This window comes from Centroberyx affinis, unplaced genomic scaffold (assembly GCF_046629955.1).
Source record: "Centroberyx affinis isolate AG114_WGS23_722 - 3 ecotype Tasmania unplaced genomic scaffold, CSIRO-AGI_Caff_v1 ptg001245l_1, whole genome shotgun sequence".
Taxonomy (NCBI): Eukaryota; Metazoa; Chordata; class Actinopteri; order Beryciformes; family Berycidae; genus Centroberyx; species Centroberyx affinis.
This window is the reverse complement of record NW_027279756.1, coordinates 129967-153877: the sequence shown is the minus strand read 5'-3', so window position 1 is coordinate 153877 and position 23911 is coordinate 129967. Positions and strand designations below refer to the sequence as shown.

At 43.7% G+C, this 23911-nt stretch overlaps 1 protein-coding gene across 1 annotated transcript; it reads left to right on the top strand.

Annotated features, from left to right (window-relative positions):
• The first annotated feature begins 11049 nt into the window (after positions 1 to 11049).
• Positions 11050 to 23337, top strand: LOC139648675 (vasopressin V2 receptor-like). Its single transcript, XM_071524860.1, has 8 exons — positions 11050 to 11409; positions 12462 to 12535; positions 18477 to 18859; positions 19166 to 19411; positions 19648 to 19794; positions 21021 to 21383; positions 21462 to 21693; positions 23138 to 23337. Exons 3-8 carry the CDS (start codon positions 18479 to 18481, stop codon positions 23335 to 23337), a joined length of 1569 nt encoding a protein of 522 aa, XP_071380961.1. The 5' UTR covers positions 11050 to 11409; positions 12462 to 12535; positions 18477 to 18478.
• The last annotated feature ends 574 nt before the right edge of the window (positions 23338 to 23911 follow it).

The following is a 23911-nucleotide window of genomic DNA, read 5'->3' as shown; positions in this document are numbered from 1 at the left end:
GGCTCTTCATAAAAGCTGTCTGGTGCCTGAATGAAATAGTTTGGAGGGGGGAAACATTCATGTCGCCGTTCTAACAAAACCTGAAGTGATCTAGAGGACCTGGGGGTCTGTGGCAGATTGTGCAGATGTTATGCTGTGACCAAAAAAATTTAATAAGCATTAACTAACCCTCGATTAACAGTTAACTAATGTGTCTGGTAATACTTTACTAATGGTGTTCATGTTAACTAAGGTATTAATTTATACATTATTTAATAGTTTATAAAGATGACTATTAAATGATGTATAAATTAATACCTTAGTTAACATGAACACCATTAGTAAATTATTACAGACACATTCGTTAACTGTTAATTGAGGGTTAGTTAATGCTTAAAAATCATTAAATAACCCTCAATTAACAGTTAACTAATGTACCCTTATTGTAAAGTGTTACCGTTGCGTTTTAAAAAGTTGTATTAAAAATGGACTAATGAAGAGAGAGTTCGGTGACTTTCCACTGTTGGAGGAACGGATCCGGTAGCTGGAAGAGAGGTGCATGGTGAGTTTGATGCTGTTGGAGAGCCGACTGGGAGGCCGCGGACAGGAAGCAGAGTGCAGAGTGCCATGTTAGCCTATAGCAGCAAGCACACACCTGGCCTCAGGGTGCACTAAGCTGCCACATACCTGCTGTGACCCTGCTCTAAAGGTAAAGCCACCTGACACACAGAAAACAGGAAAAGAGGGAGTGCAGTGATGACCGAGCTTCCATCTTCTCTTTCATCGTTACATCTTTGAACAGCTCAGTCTTTGGATAAATCCGGAAAGAATGAAGCGGTAAGCATTCCCTCTGTCTGAATTGACTTTTCCCAACTGAAGTCTTGCCCATTTGGTTTTATCACGTACGGTATGTTTAGCAGTGGAAAATTAAAACAGTAATATTGCCAAGGCTGCAGCGTTCTGCTTTTTTCCCCCAACTTTTATCCCACTTTTGATGGTATCTTATGGAACAGCTGGGGGAATCACGAGGAAATGAAGAGGGAATAATGGGCCCAGCAAGATCTGATGGATGACTCTTGACATATTTTGCCCTTATGCCTCTGTTATAAACCAATAAACAGATGGGTTTATTTTTAATCATTCATGTCTCAACATTCATAACCTCAAGGAACAGATCGTTCTTATTGGCTCCGTGGGTGAAGGTTCCACACTTATAGTACATTTTTCTCACATTCTTTCACTGCCGCTGAGCTGCTCTTTCTTTCAGCACCCCCTCAAGTGCCAGCACATACCTGCCTGGCCCCTTCCCTTGCCTCACTTCAAAGCTCCTCCGCCAGCCTTATCCATGGCTTCCTATCGCCCTACTGCCTAATCTTAAACAAACGAAGACAGAGCTCAGCTAGATATAGCTGGATAGATATATGGACGATATGTGTTCGACATATGGTCCTATTTTTCCATTTAATATACAGCCTAAAAATTCAGCAATGACCTCATGCTGTAATGTCACCAAGCAATTACTGTTTGTAGACATTTCATGAAAACACTTGTGTTAACAGTGTGTATGTTCACAGTATGAATGCATATTATCTATTCTGACCAATCTCAGGTTCTGCTAACTTTAGCAGTGCAAATCTCACGCTGTGTCTAGGTACGGCACTCTGCGGTGTTCTGCCTCATTTATGTCAACCACAAGCAAACAAACCTGTCTTCTGCACTCTCCTTGTGTGTCTCCACTAAATTATTTATCATTAAATCATTACTCCAAATCATGGAAAGAACCCTCATGCAAAGTTTGTGTTGCTCTGTTTCCCCAGAGGGGATCTTTTATTTTGTTTTGTAGGGAGAGACGGTGCTGAAGAAAAAAAACAGGAGAGAGTCCAGGAAGCAGGTGGAATTAAGGACACGGGCGAGAAACTGAGCGCGGAGTGACAGAGAATGGCAGGGAGTCAGGAGTATCATAAAGCCCAGGATGTGACGCCGTCACTCCTGCATCACCCGCTCATTTTCCATGGAAATACAATACGGAAATCAGCCTCCCCTAATCCCTGTTCCACTAAACGAGTCATAGCAGAAGACAAGGGCTTGAAAAGACAAAGACTGCATTCTAACTGTATCTCTTATTTGTCTCTTTACCCCCTGTTAGTCTTTTCATTATTCACACCCTTTAAATTCTATACAGCCTAATGAAAAGTTAATGAACGCCTATGGCTTTACTCAGTCATCCCCCATTGCTTCAGTATGTCTTCAGCCTTGGGAATTGTTTAAAAACGACAAATGACATGATCTGTGTTTGTTACCATGGAACTCCTCAGACTAATTGCTTACATGATGACTAGCATATGACCCTATGAGCCGGCCTTGATTGTTTATGTTCCTCCACAGTATATGACCTATTGTACTGAAGACATCCGCTGAACAGGGGCCACCCGTACACGGTTTGCTTTGTACTGAGCAACTCAATCTAGTGCCTCATACAGTAATATTCTCCAGATTCTGCAGTAATATTTCTCAGTTACTTATATCATAAGGGCTATAGTGTGTATGGCAGTTCAAAGAGGTCACACTCACTTCTCTGAGATCCGCTCGACAGGAAGGAAGTGGGAGAGAGAACAGCTAATCCACCGTCAGTCACTGAGACTTGACATCCACTTCATTTGGCCGGTTGATACAGCTTCATTACTGCCCTGTCACAGCCTTGTCATCATAAACACAGGAGCCCAGTGCTGAGCAGTAGCAGATGGAGACAGCTCTTACTGCCATGTTGGGTTGCCAGCACGCTCGGCTTATGCAAGGTCCGTTACGCCGGTCTGCAGGAGACAAAACAGTTTGTTCCAACATCCCGACTCCTAACTCTAAGTGACACCTCTCTCCCTGGAGAGAGGGAGCATAATATTGGTGCACCAAGAGATTTCATGGCCTGAGAACTGTCACTTTGTTGCAAGAACAGCATTTCCACAGCCCTGTCTGTCCCCTGTCCCTGGGAACTGTGGGGTCAAGCTCTCTGAGCAGCTATGGGAACACCGCCATAAACACGGTCATATTATACCCTCCTCAGATTGGTATCATCAGACTCCCTTGATGTGAACCTTGACTATCTGATCTGCAAAGATCACTGATTGAATTGATCACGGTGTTTAGAACTGTGTTCAGCACAAACAAAATTACCATGCTTTTACAGAGCTAAATACGTATGTGTCTAGACAAGGTCTAACAAAGTTACTCTATCAGATTAGCACCCTGCTCACTGAGCACAGCCCCACACTCGGAGACTGATCAGGTGTTAAGACTCATTTTACACATGAGAAGGCTTGATTAAACAAATAGAAATAGGTAGACATGCATGGAGACACATGCACGCATATGCATGTGCACACATACACACACACACACACACACACACACAAACACCCCCACTGCTGCCAGCACCGAGGAGGGCCTTTCTACGAAGGACACTAACTTGACACCCTCAGAAACACACTATGGTGACTGACACACTTAATGTTTTATTGACTGTAACAGGAGATGAGCATAATCTTTTTAAACACCTTCTTTCTGTTTGTGTGTGTATGTGTCTGTGGGTGTGTGTGTGTCTGTCTCTCTCCCTTTTAATCAGCCTCATCACTTTCCCTATAACTCCTGGCTCCTACAGTCATGTCAAAGATTTTCCAATACGTGGCCAAACAAAATCTTCCTCAAAGTGAAAACAAAAACTACACTCCCTGTCTATTCACCATTCTATGCTCTAGGTATCCCTCTAGACTCTAGACTCTCTAGACTCCAGTGGCCTTCCCATTCTCCCTCAATCCTTCCATCCATGAGACCCTCTTCTCCCTCTTTCCTCCCCCTCTTCACTTGTGGAATAATGAGAACCAGCCTGATTTAACCAGGTCGGCGGTGGCTTTAAACTCAGGAAACACTCAGATCTCCTCTTAGGACTCACAGCAATTGTTCCCACATTTTTTGAGCCATACTTCAAAGTGGACCAGAAAGTGTCTGCAGGAGATAGGCTGTTTACTGATAACATCCTCATATCAAAACATATTACTGATTAAGTGGATTTGGTGCTGTGGATAATTACACTGCAGTGTTCAGTGTAGTGCAGGAAAGCACAGACTAACAAAACAGTGGCTTTCCACTCTTGGATGTAAATATAGTTGGGTAATTGTGGAGTTATTACCTGTGGTTACATTTAATTTCCATTGAGTACAGATTTGCCTCATTCTCTTATGAAATATACCTCCACCAGCATCGCTCAGTCCAAGACAGCACCTAGCCAAGCTCAGATTTACACTGCCTGCCACGCGGAGGGGGTTTGTAGGTTTACGCCACGATAAATCACAATGGTGGAATAGCCAGGAGCAAGCCTTCTAGCACACTCCCCCTGTTTTCATAGGCCAGACATTACTAACAGTGTCCAATGAGTTGCTAAATGAAAGTACATACAGCCATAACACATCACAGCGTGACACTTAGTACATACGAGGCATAATGGTCCAACCTAAATGATTGCAAGGGGAAACCTAGTAATTCAACGTGGAAACACACTCACAGACAGAGACTCACAAACAACAAACACACACACGCGCGCGTGCAAACATGCACACGCATGCATTAGCAACACACACACTTACACTTGCAGACAGAAACTAATATACAAGCATATACACACATACACAAATACACATACAGAGTGCCACACATACACACTTGCAGGCCTTGTCTAAGAAACATGCTAGCGAGATGCGGGCACACACACACATAGATACGATCAATCAGACGAAGAACTACACTGACATGTAAACATACCACAAGAGGCTCTCTCTTTTCTCCCTCTCCCCCAACAGAGAACTATTCACCCCTCTTCCCCAGTCTCCCTCTTCCTCGCTCCCTCTCTCTTCCTGGCTCACGCTCGGCTCTCTGCGGCCCCTGACACTGTGCTCATTCAACCCTGTCTACCTTTTTCCACCTCCGCAGATAAATAAACATCATCATCATAATCATCATTAACACTGTGACGTCAACGCACAGCCTGTATATGATAAGTAGGTATGCGGACAGGAAACGCACAGGCTTGCGTGTGCATGCACCAGCGCAGGCGTGCGTCTGCGCACACATGCATACATGCAAATACACACATGCGCACAAACACACATGCACATGTACTTAACACACACACACATCTTGGATTTGAACAGTTCCTTTCCCATATGGAACATTGGTTTCTTGATATGATATGACATAAACATCAGCTCATTTTGATGCAAAGCACAACACCTTTCGTGCCCCTATGTTCCTACAGCAAGCTGAAAATGAAAAGTGGCTTTTGTGCGAGTTCAGATTTGAGCTACAATCCATCTTCCAACTTTGTGCCTCGTTAGGTGGGCCCACTATAGATGACTTCCAACTTGGATTTACATTGCCTTGATAGTGTTTATGTTGCTCCCACAGACTATAATGCTTTGAGGGAAGGTTTGGTTTTCTCTGTCAATATTGTTGTAGTGTTCATGCGGCTCATTTGCGCTGCTTAGGCTTTCTGTTTGTCTGACCACCTGTATTTACAATGTGAGATGGATACACCTCCATTGTCAATGTTTTTTTTCCAGCTCCAACTCTTCATTCATCTCTTCCGATTTGTGTAACATTGTCTCACTCCGTCCATCTCTATAGTCTTACAGAGGGATGTAATGGGATTCAGACAGATCCATCTGAACAAATAACTGCAGCTCATCTGGAGTTCCTCTCTGTTACTATCTCCATTCTGCTCTTGTTCTTTCCTTGTGACATCATGAGGATACATACACACACGGCCGGATGCACACGCACTACAGATTGGTAAAGATCTGTACAAACTGATGCAAGTCACACACCCAACAACACATTCAGATGTACACACATACGCTACAGAGAGAACAAATCCACTTCGACCCACGGATGCACACATGCATATACGCATATAAATGCACATACACAAATCAATCATATACATATAGACACATACAGTATGTGAGTGCAGTGCTCATGGATAGAGGTATCATCCCATTCTCCACATGCACAAACAAACACACACACACACTGCAGGTTGTGAGTCCAGATCCAGTAGGGGGTGTTGGCTGACATTGAGTAAGTGGAAGAAATGGAGAGGGCAACTGGTCCGCCACTGCCAGTTTAGTCCATAGACCCCCAAAGCGCACAGAGTCCTATTCACAACAGTCTGACAACATCTGCATCTCCATCTGCATACTCACTTCTCACACTCACGCTACTCTAAACAAACTTCCATCTGTATGGAAACATGCACCACACTGCTCGCTCAAGCCCACGCTCTATGTACACACACGACCACACCGCCTCCCACAAACCATCACGTTGTGCTTACACTCTGTTTTTTCTGGATGATCACGTTCAGCACTCCATGGGTACAATGCTCCTGAACCATGCTCTTTATTCCATTCTTTATTCTGTTCGCTAAACATTGACAGATAGTATTCTCCTTCCCCTCCGCCCAGCTCTCTTCCTCCTCATTTAATCCCTCTAATTATTTCTAACTGTGGTGTGTGTTTTCTTTTTCCAGGATGCAGAGATCTACTATTTTCTGTGTCCAGTGTCTTCCATCCATCTTTCACGCTTGAATTACAGCCCATCTTGTTTTTCCTGTTCTCCACTGCTTTGTTTGCCATGGAGGAGATGCAGGATCGGGGGGGATGGACAGATAGCGTGAGCAGAAGAGAGGGGGAAAGGAAATACTGTGAGGCAGTGAGGTTTCGAAGTTTGTTTTTGTTGCAGCCTCCCTCGATTGATGGTTCAAATGACACGTGTCCTTAAACACAGCTCTCATTAGTGGATCAAAACAAAAGATTTCAAACACATCTCAATGTTGAGTAAAAACCTAAATTGTCTTGCACGCTGTTTTTTCAGCCTGACTTTCTTCAGTTTATTCTTTGCTCTCTTTTGTGCGTTTTTCTCTACCTGGTTCTTTTCTGTCGTCTCCTCGTTGTCGTTCTGTCAATATATTTGCTTTGTTGTTTATCCTTCCCTTATCTGAGCCTTTTGTATGTTTGCTGTGCACACAGAAAATCCATCATTGTCATCTGGCAGTAGGGGGGATCCAGCAGACTGAGCAGAAAACACAACGATAAAACAAATGAAGGGGCACAAAGAGGAGAAGAAGAAACAGATGAGGAAGATAAGAATAAAAGAGGGAGGAGGGGATTCTGGACAGGGACAGATACTGCCCAGAAAAGTCATCTGGACCCCGGACCCTACTGAGGAAGAGGCCAGTTCTCAGGACCCCTATGTGGTACACAAACATGTACATGCACGCTGCAAACTGTGATACATATACAATACCCTTTTACCCCAATACCCCAATACCTCCCATCCTTTCTCTCTCTCTCCCCCACACATGCACACACACCCAAAATGTGCGATTTAAACCTTGAAATATATTTAGCCAAAGCCTTGTGTCACTTTTCTCCAACAGTGCTTGGTGTAGTGTGGGTGCCTGTCTCATATGAACCAGTTAACATCTCTGGTTGATGTGTGACACACACTCATCTGTATCTCTGGAGGCCGATGGATCTTTCTTCAGATCTGTCCTCATAAGCTTCCATCAGCATCCAACTTGGCAGTGAAAATCACAGGTCTGCCACCCACTTTATTCATCTATGTCTTCCACAGCTATTAGCATGACAAAGCACGCAGAGATAATAGCTGTATTCCACAATGAAAAGTGGCTATGGCTATCATACTGTGACCATATGCAGAGCTTGCTATGATATGATAAATGAATTTGCTGCTCCAGGCTTAATGCTTTGAAATTTCATAAACAGATTATCTCATGGACAATCCATCTTTTTAAATGAACATAAAGTAAAGGAGACACATGTTCATGGTGTCTGCACTTTTTAGTGGCCTATTGTTTACAGAGACCATCTGAAAGATCACAATTTAATCCCAACAACAGCCTTTCTCCTCGTGTCTTTGAGCGAGGCAATAACTCCTTACCTGGTCACTCACTATAAGACGGTCTGGATTAGAGCATCATGCTTAAAATGGAAGTGGAGAGTATATTTCTGATTGTAGATGACAGGTTTGCGAGCAGAAGTGATAAACGCTTAGCAAAACAACTCACGGAAACAAGCTGTACTGTCATAGGGCCTTTGATACAAATAAAATTGCATTTTATTGGCAAAGTAATCTTCCACAGTATCTTTTCATAGCGATATGGCCAGCTAGAATGGATTCGCACACGATGGACCCCAAATTCCTCATCTGTCTCTGTTATTTATGGGACAGCTGACAGTTAATGCTTCCCTCAGATGTTCCTTAGCATTGTGGTGCCAACTTTGTCAGACCAGGTGTTGTACTGTGCTCCATGCATCTCTCTGCTCAAGGTCCACAGGCTACTTCAGCCCGTCGTACAGAAAGACAAATTGCTCTTTTGGACTTTCTGCTCCTCTGAGTGAACATACAGTAAATCTGCAGCTCTCGCTTTGGAGGCTGAGGACGGCCATGTTTGTGGATTCTGACAGTTTCTGGTGAGGAGGCCAAGCACTTTGGACTGAAAAGCGAACTTGACTGAGTGACTGATTCTGGATTCAGTTCAGTGTATTCCATGCCTGTCTCAGCCTCCTCCTTCTCCAGGCACAGAGGGTCCATGATTGACCACATGGCTGATTCATGTGACCTCAATGCAAGATTCTAATTGTCAACACCCCTATTAGAATGAGGAGGTCCCTGAGAAGAGTCGTTGAAAGGTCTTTGCAGAAGAGACTCCCTCTCAAAGGAAAACAGCTGTCATTTTTATTTCTGGCCACAACACTAGGAGCTGGAAATAAGCCCCAACATGTGGGAGAATGTCCAGCCTGAAATCTCAGAGGAGAAGGTTTTGATGGATTGAGATGTTTAAAGGTCTCAACTTTTTTTTTTTTTTAAACTTTAGTACAGTCCTGCATCTGAGCATGGTGCACAAGACTCGCTACCTGATGATAGAGAGTAATAATGAAATGTGGTTTGCCGTGACCTCAATAAAACAGGTTATACAGGATGGCTTGTTTTTACCGCATCGTGCTTTCATAACTCACAGCTAATCTGAGCAATCTATTAATTATTCGTCTGTCACACATCAAGGTTTGTTGTCCCGTACTTTCATTCTCCATCTAATGACTATTCTCTCTGTCTATCTTGAAATCTCCCTCCTCCCTCCTTCCTCTCTTGCTCATCGGTTGTCATGTGCGGCCGTTTAAGGGAGAAGGTGGATCGTGGATTAATTCTGCCGCTCTACTGCTTTGTGACAAAATGTCCTCTAAGACCAGAGGAGCCAGGATAATCACATTAAGGCGATTCTCGGAGAGCTTGAGCCCCCACCATCTCAGTTGCAGGACAGAAAAGTTCGATTGAGGGAGACATCTGATGTGAACCTGGCAGAACCGCTGGAGGAAAGCAGCCAGGTTTTCTGACATCATGGGACAATTCAGTCTCTGCTGGCCAGAGATCAATGGCCTGGGGCTAGACAGAAAGTACCCCATGGGTATAGCATGCGGTGTGTGTGTGTGTGTGTGTGTGTGTGTGTGTGAGTGTGTACAGGGATGATATAATACCAATAAAGTATTAATTCCCTTGTTAACTCCAGTTTTTAGGGAAAAAGTGAGAGGAAGCGACAATTTACCTGCCCACCATCCTCATTAAAACTGAACAAATCACCCACTGTGTGCTTGGATGTACGCGTGTGTGTGTGTGTGTGTGTGTGTGTGTGTGTGTGTGCAAATGTTTGTGCATATGAGCGTATGTGAGTGCTTTTGTGTTTATGCATGAATTTTTGCAGGCATTCAAACACAGCGTTTGCGTGTTTGCAAATTGTATTTCCATGCTATCACGTGTGTGTGTGTGTGTGTGTGTGTGTGAGTCATGAAAACTGAAAGATAGGCGGTTTTTTTTGCGGTGACCTTCACTCCTCGGTGTGTTCACCAAGGGCGTGACCTGCTGTTGACCAGGCTGAGTCAGCCAATAGGCATTCCTGGATGGGTGGAAGTGCAGGAGAACAACAGGAAGGACAGACAGATCACTGGTTTTTCATGTTCACCAACAAAGGAGAACTAAGGCGGGCAAGAGAACACAAAACAGCAGAGAGCGTTGAATAAAAACACAAGCGGCATGTATCAATGACCCATGCAAGGCATAAATCATTACAATGAGGGGAGGTGGTTCTCTCTCTCTCTCTCTCTCTCTCTCTCTCTCTGTCACGCACACATACACATGCAAACATGCACACAGACAAACTCACAAACATGTTTGCTCACACACACAAAGATACAGTATACACATGCACATACAGATTTCACCATTCTTTATCATGATTGTGACCTTTCCTTTGCTGTGCTCTCTCTCTCTCTGATGCGCACACACAGACACATGCAAACATGCACACACACAAACATGTTTGCTCACACACACACACATATACATATGCACATACAGACACAGATTTCACCATTCTTTACCATGATTGTTACCATTCCCTTGCTGTGCTCTCTCTCTCTCTCTCTCTCTGACACACACACACACACACACATATACACTTACAAATACAGACACGCAGATTTCACCATTCTTTACCATGATTGTTACGTTTCCCTTACTGTGCTGTCTCTCTCTCTCTCTCTCTCTCTCTCTCTCAAACACACACACACACACACACACAAACACACGCGCGCACACACACACACACACACACATACACATACAGACACACAGATTTCCTCATTCTTTACCATGATTCCTTGCTGTGCCCCCCCTCTCCCTCTCTCTCTCTCTCCCCCTCTCTCTCCCCCCCCCCCTCTCTCCCCCTCTCTCTCTCCCTCTCAGCGCTGCACTTACACTTCATAGGTATGTATAACAGCCATACACCCTCCCTCCACTCCTGGCTGCACGCTCCGCCCTCAGTCCTAGAGGACAGGCTTGTTGACCCAGGAGGAGGGGATAGTGGGGGAAGGAGGGGGTGGTAAGAGCAGACGGAGCTCAAATTCATTTCTGTTGGTGGTGGAGGCACAGCGCAATGCAATAGCCTAATGTGACGCACAAGGAGCCGGGACACACATGGCTATCAAATGGATTACTCTGACATATACTTATATGAACTACCATACTGCAAGGACATGCCATCACAAGGCACACTCAGGACCTGCGCAGACCTTTGACAGAACTTCTTCCTCACATTGACAGAAAAGCTCCCTGGGGTTTTTTTTTGTGTGACACAGACAGGTCACAGGACTTTTTTTTTTTTTTTTTTTATCTCCTGTCCAATTCATTCAGAAGTCAACTGCTTCTGACACTCACACTGAACGGAGGGACTTGGCTTTGACAGCGCTGAGGATGTGAATGTTTTTGGGGAAAATTCTGACGCCTCGCTGTCACACCACTGAGGAGCCAGTAAGTGGCTTATATTTAATGTATGGTCAGTGTTTGATAATAATTAGAATAATAACAACGACAATAATAACAATGAATTAGTATCTGATTAATATAATTAATTCTCTTCTTTTTATTAATGCAACACATTTGTGGTGTTCTGCAGGCACTAAAAGTAGCTCAAATTGTTTGAATAGATCTGTTTACTGACCAATCTAGGTCACTGTCTCTCATGTCTCAATATGACGCCGCGTATCTGAAGAACACACAAATCTGAAACTGAAGCTATGTATTGAATATATTATTATTTCTACTTCTTGTTATTATTCATTAATTCATTCATCTTTACCGCTTCTTCCTAATCAGGGTCTTGCTGTTATCATTATTATTAATCTTATGACTATATACCTTACACCTAAGTAATAATGGCGCACTCTTCTTTTTTATAATGATAAAAAGTAAAAAAAAAAATAATAATAAAATATAATTAAATAGCACTCTTCTCTGTAAAGACATATATTTTAAATGTTTTGTAGTAACAGTGCAGATTTTTAGGAAAATGCAGATATGATGCAAAGTGAATTAATGTATTCAGTATATATTGAGTATATATTTTGAAAGATGTGCCACATACTCAAATGAGATGAAACTTATTATGTGACATAATTAAAGTTTTTAGCTGTTTGATGACCTTTACTCACAAATAAGTTTTTTTCTGGATGCAGTCGTCTGTTTATTTCAAATTAACAAATATCACATTTAAAATGCTGATATATTAGCATATTTGGCATAGAGCATTTTCTAATGATATATATGCCATTTACCATGCCTGTCTATCTTGTTTTCAACATATATAAATATTTGAGCTCATATGTCAGGAGAGTGACAGCTATGGTAAATTAAAAGATGTTTTATGGCACAGCCGAGTTTAAAATGCATGTAGTACTAATAACTTTTCCTGTGGACAAAAACAATAAAGAGCTTAAATTATTGCCAGGTCATTAATGTGATCTGCTGTAGCATGTAATGTTAATGGGGCGTAATGGTGGCGGCTCTCCTGCTTTGTCTTGTAGCCACCGAGAAGAGAGACAGACAAACGTAGAGAAAAGGACACGCGTGAGAAGGCTTACCATGCACTGACAACAAGGTGAGAGATGAGGGAGGGAGGTATATACTCACCTTGGGGTGCTCTTCTATTGTGTGTGTGAGTGTATGTGTGTGTGTATATCTCTGTATGTCCTGCCCATATTTTATAAGGCAAATCAAAGCTCTTCAAGGAACTTTGTGATGCCACATCAGCTTCTCAAATAGACCAACCATGTGTTTACTGTACACACAAACCCACATCTTCAAAAGCTCATTGTTTGCTGATTTCAAAGGAATAATTGCTTAACTTGTAAAATATATGTGTAAGATTAGAACTTATAATTTAATGTATAATTTATGTTTAATGTTTAGGCTTGGGCCATGAGGCAATGATGTGTAGTAATGTTGACTTCACTTCTCATGGAAAGACCACATTCCTGCCGTAGCAGTTTAATTGAGCGGTTCGGCTTGTCAGTTCCCACTAGTGTAATAGCTAAACCTTTTAAAGGTAATCTCAGTAGTATGACAATTCAATGAGCAAAAATCACCGTATGGTGTCATCATTACTCTGATTCAGAGCAGCTTGATACAAAGCGCTTCAAAGTTTTTTCCTCTGTTTTCTTTCCACTGGCCACACAGTTTCCTTTTTCTTTTTCTTCTTGGCACAATACATGGTATGCATAAAATTACTTCCTTGATTGTCGCTTCCATCAGGAAAAGCGATCATCATCATCATCATCTTTTTCTTCATGCTCTATTTAGTGTGGTCTCTGACAGGGATTCATTTCATCACTGTGTGGCATGGATCTGACCATATCAACTGGGAACGGTCAGGACTGTATTAGTTGGTGTGGTAACATTGCGGCCCAGTTTCCATTCATGAGGGGCATACTCTGAATTTCATACCATTTCTGTGACGTGAAACACACCAGTTTGGTTTAGGGCACGTGCTGGTTAATGATACATAACAAGAAAAACAGTCAATGGTCTTATGAACGGGCTTTATCAGTGCAGATAAGAGGACTTGGACCTTCTTCAAAACAAAACCAAGTGAGCCCTGTCTGCTGGCAGGTCTACTATGGAAATAAACTTCATGTCTAAAGGCGAGGTTCCTAAATACAAAACTCAAGTAGCTGCACACACAAGAGTGGTATTGAAATGTGCCCGAGTAATGGCTGTATCAGTGTGTGCAATGAGGTGTGGTCCCACATGATTAACATTTAATGGGTTGCTTGGGCAAGACAGCAAAAGAACAAAGTGTTTACCTTTATTGCTCACATGGGCTGTATGCAATGGAGGCTGGAGGCAGGAGTGACACACAGGAAAAGGGACAAATAAATCAATGGAGGCTGCAATTTGTTGCTCACGAATAGAGACCTGTGAATTTGACTTTCAATGAGTACAGCAGGTGTCTTCGCATCTCAAATTGAAATAGATGAATATACACAAAGTACCCATTTGTCATTGAATCGATTCATTCAGTTTGAGTGTGTGAATGAGGATCTAATTTAATGTATATGTGTAGAGGCATAAAGAAAGCTCCTATCATATCTATTTTAGCATGCAGATGAAATGCTGCAGAAGTCCACAGCCCAGCACGTGGCACTACATGACTCATCCAGGCCTTTATTGAATAATGCTCTATTGATCGGTATGTAAATAAAGTCTCTTGCCATGCTGAGAGAAACAGCATAGAAGACCAAAGCTTAGCTATATTACATGGCATGATCTCATGCTTGATTCATATGTTTATTTTCAGTCGGCTTGGATGCTGATTGGGCTCGACCATTCTGATCCTGTTTCCTGCTGCCAAAATCCAACAATGAGGGTGATAATTGAAATTAAGCGAAAATAACAAGCATATCAGTAACTGTTTCCTCCGCAGCTGTCATCCTAAATGACAGAGGATGGTGGAATGGTTAGGATGGCAGGACAGAAAAGGAGTGGGTGGATAAATGTGAAAAATGAGAGAAAATAGCAGGTGAGGGAAAAAAGAGAAAAGAGGGAAAAGCGCAGATCAGAACAGGGAAACATTTAGCAATGGGCTGCTTGAGCCTACACTGGGTGGGTAATGAGGACAGGGAGGTCCTCATTAATTAGGGTTGGGTCGGATCTGGTCAAAGGGAACTAATCAAGGGATTGGCATACAAACACAGAGAGGGACAGGGAGGGTAGTAATGGGTCTTTAATTAAGTTTGGATTATTTTTCCAGTATTTGCACCCACCTGTTTGTCTGCCACTGCTGCCACCACCATTTCATGTCAGACGCTGATTAGCCCTGCCAACTCCAGATCCATCTACACTGGCATTAGCCTAAATGTATTCAGCCTGGTCTCACAAAAGTTCATGAAATGAGCATGATGTCTTAAAATGCAAATAAGATGCTCTGTGCACAAAAAGTGAGAGAAATCCATTTCCCCACCACGAAAGGATTACGCTGAGAAGACAAGACTAGAAACAGGCGGGAGTCTGACACTGAAATAATGCGATGGAAAGTTTCCAATTTGTGCGACTGTGCGATCCTTCTGTGGCAGAAAAATGTGATGTTCACATGTTTCGTGTTCACAAAACATGACCTGAGTTTCAGAGTTTGTGCTCTTTTTATGAAATGTTGTGAGACTGTGTTGCCAAATTTGATGTTGTAATTTTTAGCAATATAATGAAGAGCAAGTATCAAACAAAACTGCCAGATTTAGTTGAAAGCCATGCCAAAATAAACCACATCATATTCAGGACCAAAGTTCCCTCTAATTATCATTCACATTGACCAGATAAGCAAATAACCAATCACATGGACTAAACAACAAAATAATTATAATTGCTCCATTTGTCCCTAACAAATTCAGTCAGTTTTGGTGGCAAACATTAGATGCAGGGACTTTGCCATATCTCAGGGTTTAGCAGGGTTTTGACGCCCCTGCAGACTCTGGTTGGATCTCAGCATAGTTGGCACATTACGCAGTGTGTTGGAGGGAATGACCAAAACATGTGTGAACAGCAAGAAAAGAGGACTGAGATGGTGAAAGATGTAAAAGGCCGATGTAATGTTTTGCTGCGCAATTTAACTACCTGTTTTCATCATCCCCGAGGCACTGCACACAAGCCCTGTGTGCAGGAAAAGAGTGTAAGATGAAGAGGACATGAAAATGGATGGTTCCACACCGATTTGCCTCTGGGGAGGAAAGCAAGGGAGGGATGAACTCACTCATTAATCAGGGTGAAAGCTTTAAAGTAAAGAGAGGAAGCAACGCACTGCACTTACTACTAAGAGCAGTGTCTACAGTCCATCCAGCAGGCAGACGGAATAATTTGTGCTTTACATTAAGTCGATCAGACGGATGGGAATTGCTGTGCTACGCTCGTGTTGTTAGAGAAACGTGCAACGCATAACATATTTTCAAATACCGTGTATGTGTAAAGGATTACATTAAAAATGGATACAGCACATTTCTGCAGACATTATTTACCTTCTCTATGTTACTACAGTTCAAGGAATTTCCTCTGAGGACAGGATATGCTGGTGCCAAAAGTTTTAAGCAGTGCGTGGGTCTCCTGTAGTTGAGCCATTGAGCAATTTGAAGACAATCCATCTTGATTTCTTGGATGCACAAGCCATGCAAATGAGACATGAACATATTTGGAGAAAATTCTCTTTGTCCTTCAGGACTCCAGGAAAACAAGGATCTAATTCAGAGTTCCCAGTACATGACTTCGAAGAGGCGATGATATACCTTTGTGAATCTGTCCAGGATTTGAGGAAACCTCTCACATGTTGACATATTACTTATTATCAACCCCTTAAACCATAACATCATCAAATAATGTTCTCACTACCAGTTAAAGAACCTTTTACTTAAATTTAATGAATGCAATTAAATAAAATGTATTACTGTGGATTAATGTTTAGGTCACAAGTCATTATACTTTATCGTCCAGATAAGGTATAATGATTTGTGACCGAGGCATATGGGGTCAAAATGGACTTGAAATAGGGATTTGACATCAGAAATTAGTCATGAGGGAAAATATACATAATGTAATTACATAGGAGATGTAGAGGACTGCAGAAGCATAAAGAAGTCTCTCATGAATTATAATTACAGAGAGGGGCACAGGGCTCCTCAGGTCCAGACAAAGGGAGGCCAAGAGATTCCTTGATTAAAAAGAAAAGGCCTCCTTGTCTAAACCCTTAATTAAAAAAAAACAGGTAATAATTACCAACTTTGATCTAGGGGGAGATGGACAGACCCTTGCACCAGTGTCTACTGCCACTGATTTAGAGAAATGTTTTTAAAGTTTGGCCTGGTTTTGCCTTCTATGGCAATGTTGTGGAAGTCTGGTTTGGGATTCACACCAACCAAGGATTGATTGTCTCACTTGAGAGAAATGGTTCTGCTCAGATGCTCTTTCTTTCACCCACTGCTCTACCTTCATGCTGGGCAAAGGGAGATCCAGCTGGCCTGGCTTGTCATGCATTCATCTAAATACATTCCTCTGGCAAAGCCAGCATGTAACACTTGACAATATGTTCTGCTGTGTTATCTTGCTCACCCAGCAGTAAGTAAGCTATTACTAGCAAATTGGCCATTAAGTCTCAATGGAGTAGTGAAAACAACCTTGTAACTTCTCGTTAGTCACACTCAATTACACTACACTATCACTAAGTTTGCCCCCTATTTTGAGGGAATTGGAAAATTTCCAAGTACCCATTCGTTATATCACACAATACCTGGCCACTCCTGTGCACATTAGTCAAAATGATAAGTTATACCGCCTTAGTATCGATCAACACACCCTCTATGATAACCAACAGCACACAGACCACCTTCAAGCTTTGTTTGTCTACCTCCCTTTCCCTGTCTTATCCCATCTTTCCACAACTCTATTCTTTTACCTATTCTGGGTGGGTTTTTCCTTTAGCTGCCCTTTCTCCATCCTTCATCACTCTTCCTCAATCTCCCTCCCTTTTTTCTGTCTTCTATGTGAGGTTTATATTTCCAAGACTGTCCCCAAAATCCCATGGCTCTGTTTCTTAAATTGTAATTTTCATTCATATCAATTTTCTTTTCTTTTGAGCTATTTATTTGTAAGTGAAGAAAAAAAAATAAACTTGAATTTTATTGAGCTCAACAGAGAGTCTGACTTGAGGAGAGAAAAGAATGCCTGTGTGCATGGGAGGGAGAGGGAGAGAGAGAGAGAGAGAGAGAGGGGGAACAAAAACAGGGAAAACAGGAATGTATGGGGCAAGTGAGGGATGAGAGAGATTATGAGAGCGAAGGTGAAGGAATAAGAGTCTTGGGATAGAGGGAAAAGCTGTCAAATCAACCTTGAGAAAGTATGAAAAAGAAAATAAACCAGGCAGGACTTGCGTCAAACACGGCTAGAGGCTTAGACAGATGGACAAACAGACACATTGAAGACTTATTAAAAAATTGGAAACAGTACCAAAAACATAACAATACTCACGCAGCAGCATCTGTGTATGATCAGTACAGTCTCTGTGTTTTATGACTTTTTATAGTGTATGATGAGAAAATGTAATATATACACCTAAAACATAGCCCATGTAGAGTGATTCTGATTAATAAAACCCAGTCTGTTTAGTTATCCCTATATTATCCTGTATCTTCAAGAAAAGGCCTAAGTGTTTTGCCCAGGATCCTCAACAGCATTTTATGAAAAACTGTAATTGTTGAAGTACGAAATGACTCAGCTGACAAATTTGAGGGCAGTTGGAGTTAAATTTAATAAAGACGGTTTTGATAGTAGTACAGCGCAGACATGATAAACACACCGAATTATTGAGATAATTCTAAACAAGCGAACTGTTTGTTGATAAAATCTAAGCTTGGTAAAATCTGAGCATACAAAGTCTTATGACCTCCTGCCAAAGTCAATTTGATGGGTCGCGGTTTGCGCAGGGCCTCTTTTTAACTTCCAATCTCCACAAACAACAAGAGATTTTATTGGCTTCTCACGTTAACACTTTGTTTGTCTTCCAGGCATGGAAAGCATCAGCGGGGAAACGGATTGGGATGGGTTAGCCCTCTCCTCTCTGGCAGCCACAGGAAGGAACAACCTCTCTTCCTCCTCATTCTTCTCTGAGCTGAACTCCCTCAACAGTTCTCACAGCGGGGGGTCCTTCTTCGGGATCTTCCCTGAGAACGCCTCGGCCACCACGCCTCACAGCCTGCCCCAGCCCAGGGTGAGGGACATGGGCCTGGCCCGGGCAGAGATCACGGTGCTGGCGCTGGTGCTGGCCCTCACCACCCTGGGGAACAGCTTTGTGCTGTGGGTGCTGCTGAGGAGGAAGAAGCAAAACGCACCCATGCACCTGTTCATGGTCAACCTGTGTGTGGCTGACCTGGTGGTGGCTTTCTTTCAGGTCAGTTCATTGGTTACTTAGCAGGAACATTAAGTATAACAACATTATGATTAGCAGCAATGACCTGACCATGGTGTAAAGAAAATAAATAACATAAATAACTCAAGTCAGCACTACTATTCTGTCCATTATGTGGCTTTAGCCATAGCAACAATATAAATCACTAATTCCAAAACCTTGCAGGTTGTTCTTCCACATCTGTCTGAGGGCCAAGATAACAACAATATCTTACACACTGCTAGCTCATTTCTACATAATTTGACAAAACCATCAACCGTTTCTTTATTCTAAATTGTCTGCCCTCAGGTACTTCCCCAGTTAGTATGGGACATTACAGAGAGGTTCCAGGGACCAGACCTGCTCTGCCGGTCCGTCAAGTACTTGCAGATTGTGGGCATGTTTGCCTCCTCCTACATGATAGTTGCCATGACGGTAGACCGCCACCATGCCATCTGCTGCCCGCTGCAGGCCTACCGCGGCGGGGCAGTTTCCCGCTGGAACACCCCTGTTATGGTGGCCTGGGCTCTAGCGCTGGTCCTCAGCTTACCACAGGTAGGGAGGAGCGAACACAAAGGAAAACAAAACGTCACACACACACACACACAAAAACACATGGTGCAATAGGAAATGAGAGCTCAGTGGGCGTTCACACCCTGATTCCTACAGGAGAACTCAAGATGTTGGTCTATTTTTAGCACCATGAGGTAATCTGAGTTCGGTTAATGGAGAAGGAAACTTACTGGTGTCTGTGGGTGTGCTGAACACCCTCCCTTTGTCCGGTCTGTCAGGTGTTCATCTTCTCTCGCTCAGAAGTGGGTCCTGGGGAGTTTGAGTGCTGGGGTCACTTTGCCGAGCCGTGGGGGCTGAAGGCCTACGTCACCTGGATGACTGTGGCTGTTTTCCTCTTACCTGCCCTCATCATCACCGTCTGTCAGGTAATACTGGTTGTGCTGGCTGAACTCTCACTCTCTTGACTGTCCAACAATGACCAGTGACCTGGATTATGTACTGTAGGAAACAGTATCCAGAAATCAAGCAGGTGGGATGAATGAAATGTTGCTTTGTTTTCATGGAGGGTGCATTTGGCAGCCGTGGTTTGATAACCCATGGGGGAGCGCGCAATCGTGCGGTTTGTGTTGTGTAGCATCCCATAGAGGATAGACATTCTGGGCTGCCTCCCATCGGCCCTGCTGCTCTATTTAGGGAAAGATATTTCCAGGGTCCAACTATTTCCCTTAATTAACACAGCACTTGGAGGACCACTGCTGGGACGGCTGGTCAGAAAATCTGCCCACTCTGAGAACCTCCTGCCAGGAAGTGGAATGCACCAGATCTCAGCCAAACATAGCGCTCATGACCTTTTCTTGTTGTCCTGATTTTTCATTTTCACTCTCAGATTTCAAATCAAGTGACCTTGTTAGACAATAAAGTCTTTCAGAGGTATGCTATTCTGTTGGAGGAAGTAATCTAGCTCTGTAAGCTTAGCAATTCTTCGTGACTCAGCAGATTAAGTGTCTACCATGTGCTTTGTGGACACATTATGCCATGTTGTGGGTTGGAGTGCGATGTCCTGTGAAATCCTGTTTTATTATCAACAGCATGAGGAAGGGTTGCACCTTCTTTGTGTCAATAACAAAAAAAAAACTTAAACCTTAAAACCACTTAAAATAACAGTAAAAAATAGCTACAAGGCAGATATAAATCACCCATGAAAAAAGATCATAATACATTTTCAAATAATGATTTAAAATGCTCAGAAGTGTCTTATAATTTTGGCTGCAAAAACAACATTGTGCAACATATGGTAGCTTTCGTGATTTTAACAGAGCATAGTGTTATTATAATTAATAATGTTGCATAAAAATAAAGGACAGGGTCAGGGTCTATGTTGAATGTCACCACCCTTTCTCTCTCTCCTCATTTTTCATGTCACTCCCGAATATTATGCTGTCCAATAAGGCAGAAATGTAAACAAGATTATCTCAAAAGAATAAAGAGAAACATCTGAATCTGGGACATGCCAGTCATGAAATCTAATTACGAAGTCCCTTTGGTCTTTGAACGATGTGTTGACCTGTTTTACTTTAGTTTCTGACCGCAATGTTGCATTCCTGTCAAATATAACTCTCAAGCTCATTCTTGGACAACTCATTCCTCTCAGATAAGAATCTTCCGGGAGATTCACAATAACATCTACCTGAAGTCGGAGAGAGTGGTGACGGCCGAGCTGAAGAAGAACGAGGTCTTCTTCCGCTTCCACAGCTTCAAAAAGGAGGATGAGCGAGCCAGGGAGAGAGGGAGACGGGCATCTGGAGGAGTGGGCCGGGACGGGAGAGCAGGACAGCTCTTAAAGGGTGTGAATAACAACCCTTTAGGCTCTCACAACAACACCCACAATAGCCAGGTGGGAGAATGTTACAACTACGTATCATCTGCTACTCAATATAGCAGTTGCCACGGTGAGCACATAACAACAACAACATCACCAACAGAACAACAAACACTCAACAGCTCAGAGAATCAGGTTAGGAGCCCAAACGCACCTGTGACCAACCTAGCTTGTGACTCTCCACATGGGCCCACCAACAGCTGCTATTGCCAGGAGTGCTACGCTTCGTACGAGCTGGCCGCAGGCTGCCACAGGGCCTCGCCCCGCTGCTCCCTGGACTATGTTCCCCCTCACCCCCCCGCCACCCCGCCCCCCAGCATCACCAAGGCCATGTCTAAGACGGTGAGGATGACCCTGGTCATCGTGTTGGTCTACACCGTCTGCTGGTCGCCGTTCTTCATCGTCCAGCTGTGGGCCGCCTGGGACCCCAACCCTCCAAACCAAGGTTAGTCACAAACAAGTGGATCAGTTCAATTATTTTTCTGGGATGGATTGAGCTGCCTTAGCACAGTTGTACCCATCTGATTGTCCCAAATGTGCAAACCCCATCTATCCTCCTGCACTCCAGCCAGCCTAAAAAAAAAAAAAAGCTAAAGGGCCAGATCTGGTTTAGAACCACAACCCCTGATGATTGCTGTTGTCCAACTTGGGGAGTCTGGATACGATCTCAATTATTACTCCGAGGACAGCTAGTCCCAACTCAATTGTGGTAACAGTGAGCGAAATACAGGGTCAAAAAGGATGTTTGTTTTGATCCACAACCAGAAACCCCTGGATGACATCTCTGGCCTCTGCATTTTGGCAGACAGTCAGCATCTGTTGATGTCTTTGCTGGCAGCTAATGATGAAGCAAGGCTAGCGTAGCCATAAGTTGTTGCTGACAGAATGGACACTGACTGGGTGTTTCTCACTCTCATCATCAAGCTAAGAACAAACACCAGAGGCCAGTAAATAACCTGTTTATGTCCCCTGCTGATTTTGCAACCCGGCCAGATGTTGACATTTCATCAACAATGTTACGTGCCAGCAGCTAGCGCACACAGTTAAGATCACAAGCACGCGCACAGAGCGAGGAACGTAAGCTTGCAGGAACACACACATACACATACATGCATATACAAAGCATACACGTATACACACAGATATACATACACATGGATGAATACTGGCAGGTAGGCAGCTCCCTCCCACACACACCCACACCCACACAAACACACCCACACACACACACACACAGGGATAAAGTCTGTTTATTATCAGCTGTGTAGTCTAAAATCGCTCTGCACTCGTCTTTATCTTCCTGAATTGGCAACAGTGAAATAAGCATGTTGTACTTTTTACATAAAAAGCTTATTATTAGAAGTAAGAAAACAGCAAAAGGAAGTAGGTAGGGGTTTGTCCCAGAAGGATATTTACAGTCCCTGTAACTATTCCAGGAGGAAATGAAATGAAAAACAATAATCATGAACGGTTTATATTCATAGTGAATGGCGGTCATACATGTTTATATTCGGTTCATATAAGAGAGGAAGGATGTAGACTCCAATCATCTATCTGCCCTTCACACTCTCGCTATCACTCCCTACTGCGTTTCCCCAGTAGCAAGAACGTCCTCCACCGGCTGACTGATGGCTCTGTGCATGCGTGTGTGTGTGTTCTTATGTGTGTGTGTGTGCGTGCGTGCGTGCATGTGTGCGTGCGTGTGTGTGTGTGTGTGCGTGTGTGTGTGTGTGCTCGCTCATGTGTGTGTGTGAATACTCATACATTTGCATGTGTCTGTATGTGCTTGTCCCTGCATCTGTGTGTGTTTATGCATGTGTGTTCTCGTGGGTGTGTGTGTGTGTGTGTGTGTGTGTGTGTGTGTGTCTGTGTCTGTGTGTCCTCTGCAGGCGTGGCCTTCACTATCCTGATGCTGCTGGCCAGTCTGAACTCGTGCACCAACCCGTGGATCTACACGGCCTTCTCCAGCAGCGTGTCCAGAGAGCTGCAGGGCCTGCTGCGCTGCCGGCCGCGGCCCGGCCGCCGGGGCTCCCTGCCGGACGACTCCACCACCACACACACCTCTACCACCAAGGACAGCCTGTACTGACGCAGACTGACACGCACACAGACATGTTTGAGAAGACACGCATGGCTGCACGCACGCCCGTCACAAGGACACGCCTGCGCTGATGCACGCAACCGCACAGCACCGCTACCACCTCCGGCTCCGCTCCCTGAGAACAGAGTGTGCTGACCCCTACCAGATGTTTCCAACAACAAAGGACAGCCGCACTGTCAACGGGATCCCTATCTGCCGTCACCTGTCCTCTCCACCCTGGCACTGAGGAAGGGCATCATTGAAGATGTCAACAGCGCACTATGGGGCACTATGGAATATACAGTGGCTGTCAACAACAGCAACTGCAATGCAACATGGCTTTGAAGGAAGAAGAGTTTCGCTTCAGTAACCGTGGAGTAGGATCTTGTACACTGAGAACTCCAAATCCCTCGTCCTGCTCAGACAGAGCTGTAGGAATGCAAGGGGTGGATCGACAAATTAATGGACTTACGGCACGCCTAATGTACAAAGCAGCAGACAAAGCTATGGGTGTAGAGAAAACAAAGCAGCGAGCTCAGCGAAAGAGAGTGAGAGAGAAAGAGAGAGAGAGAGAGAGAGAGAC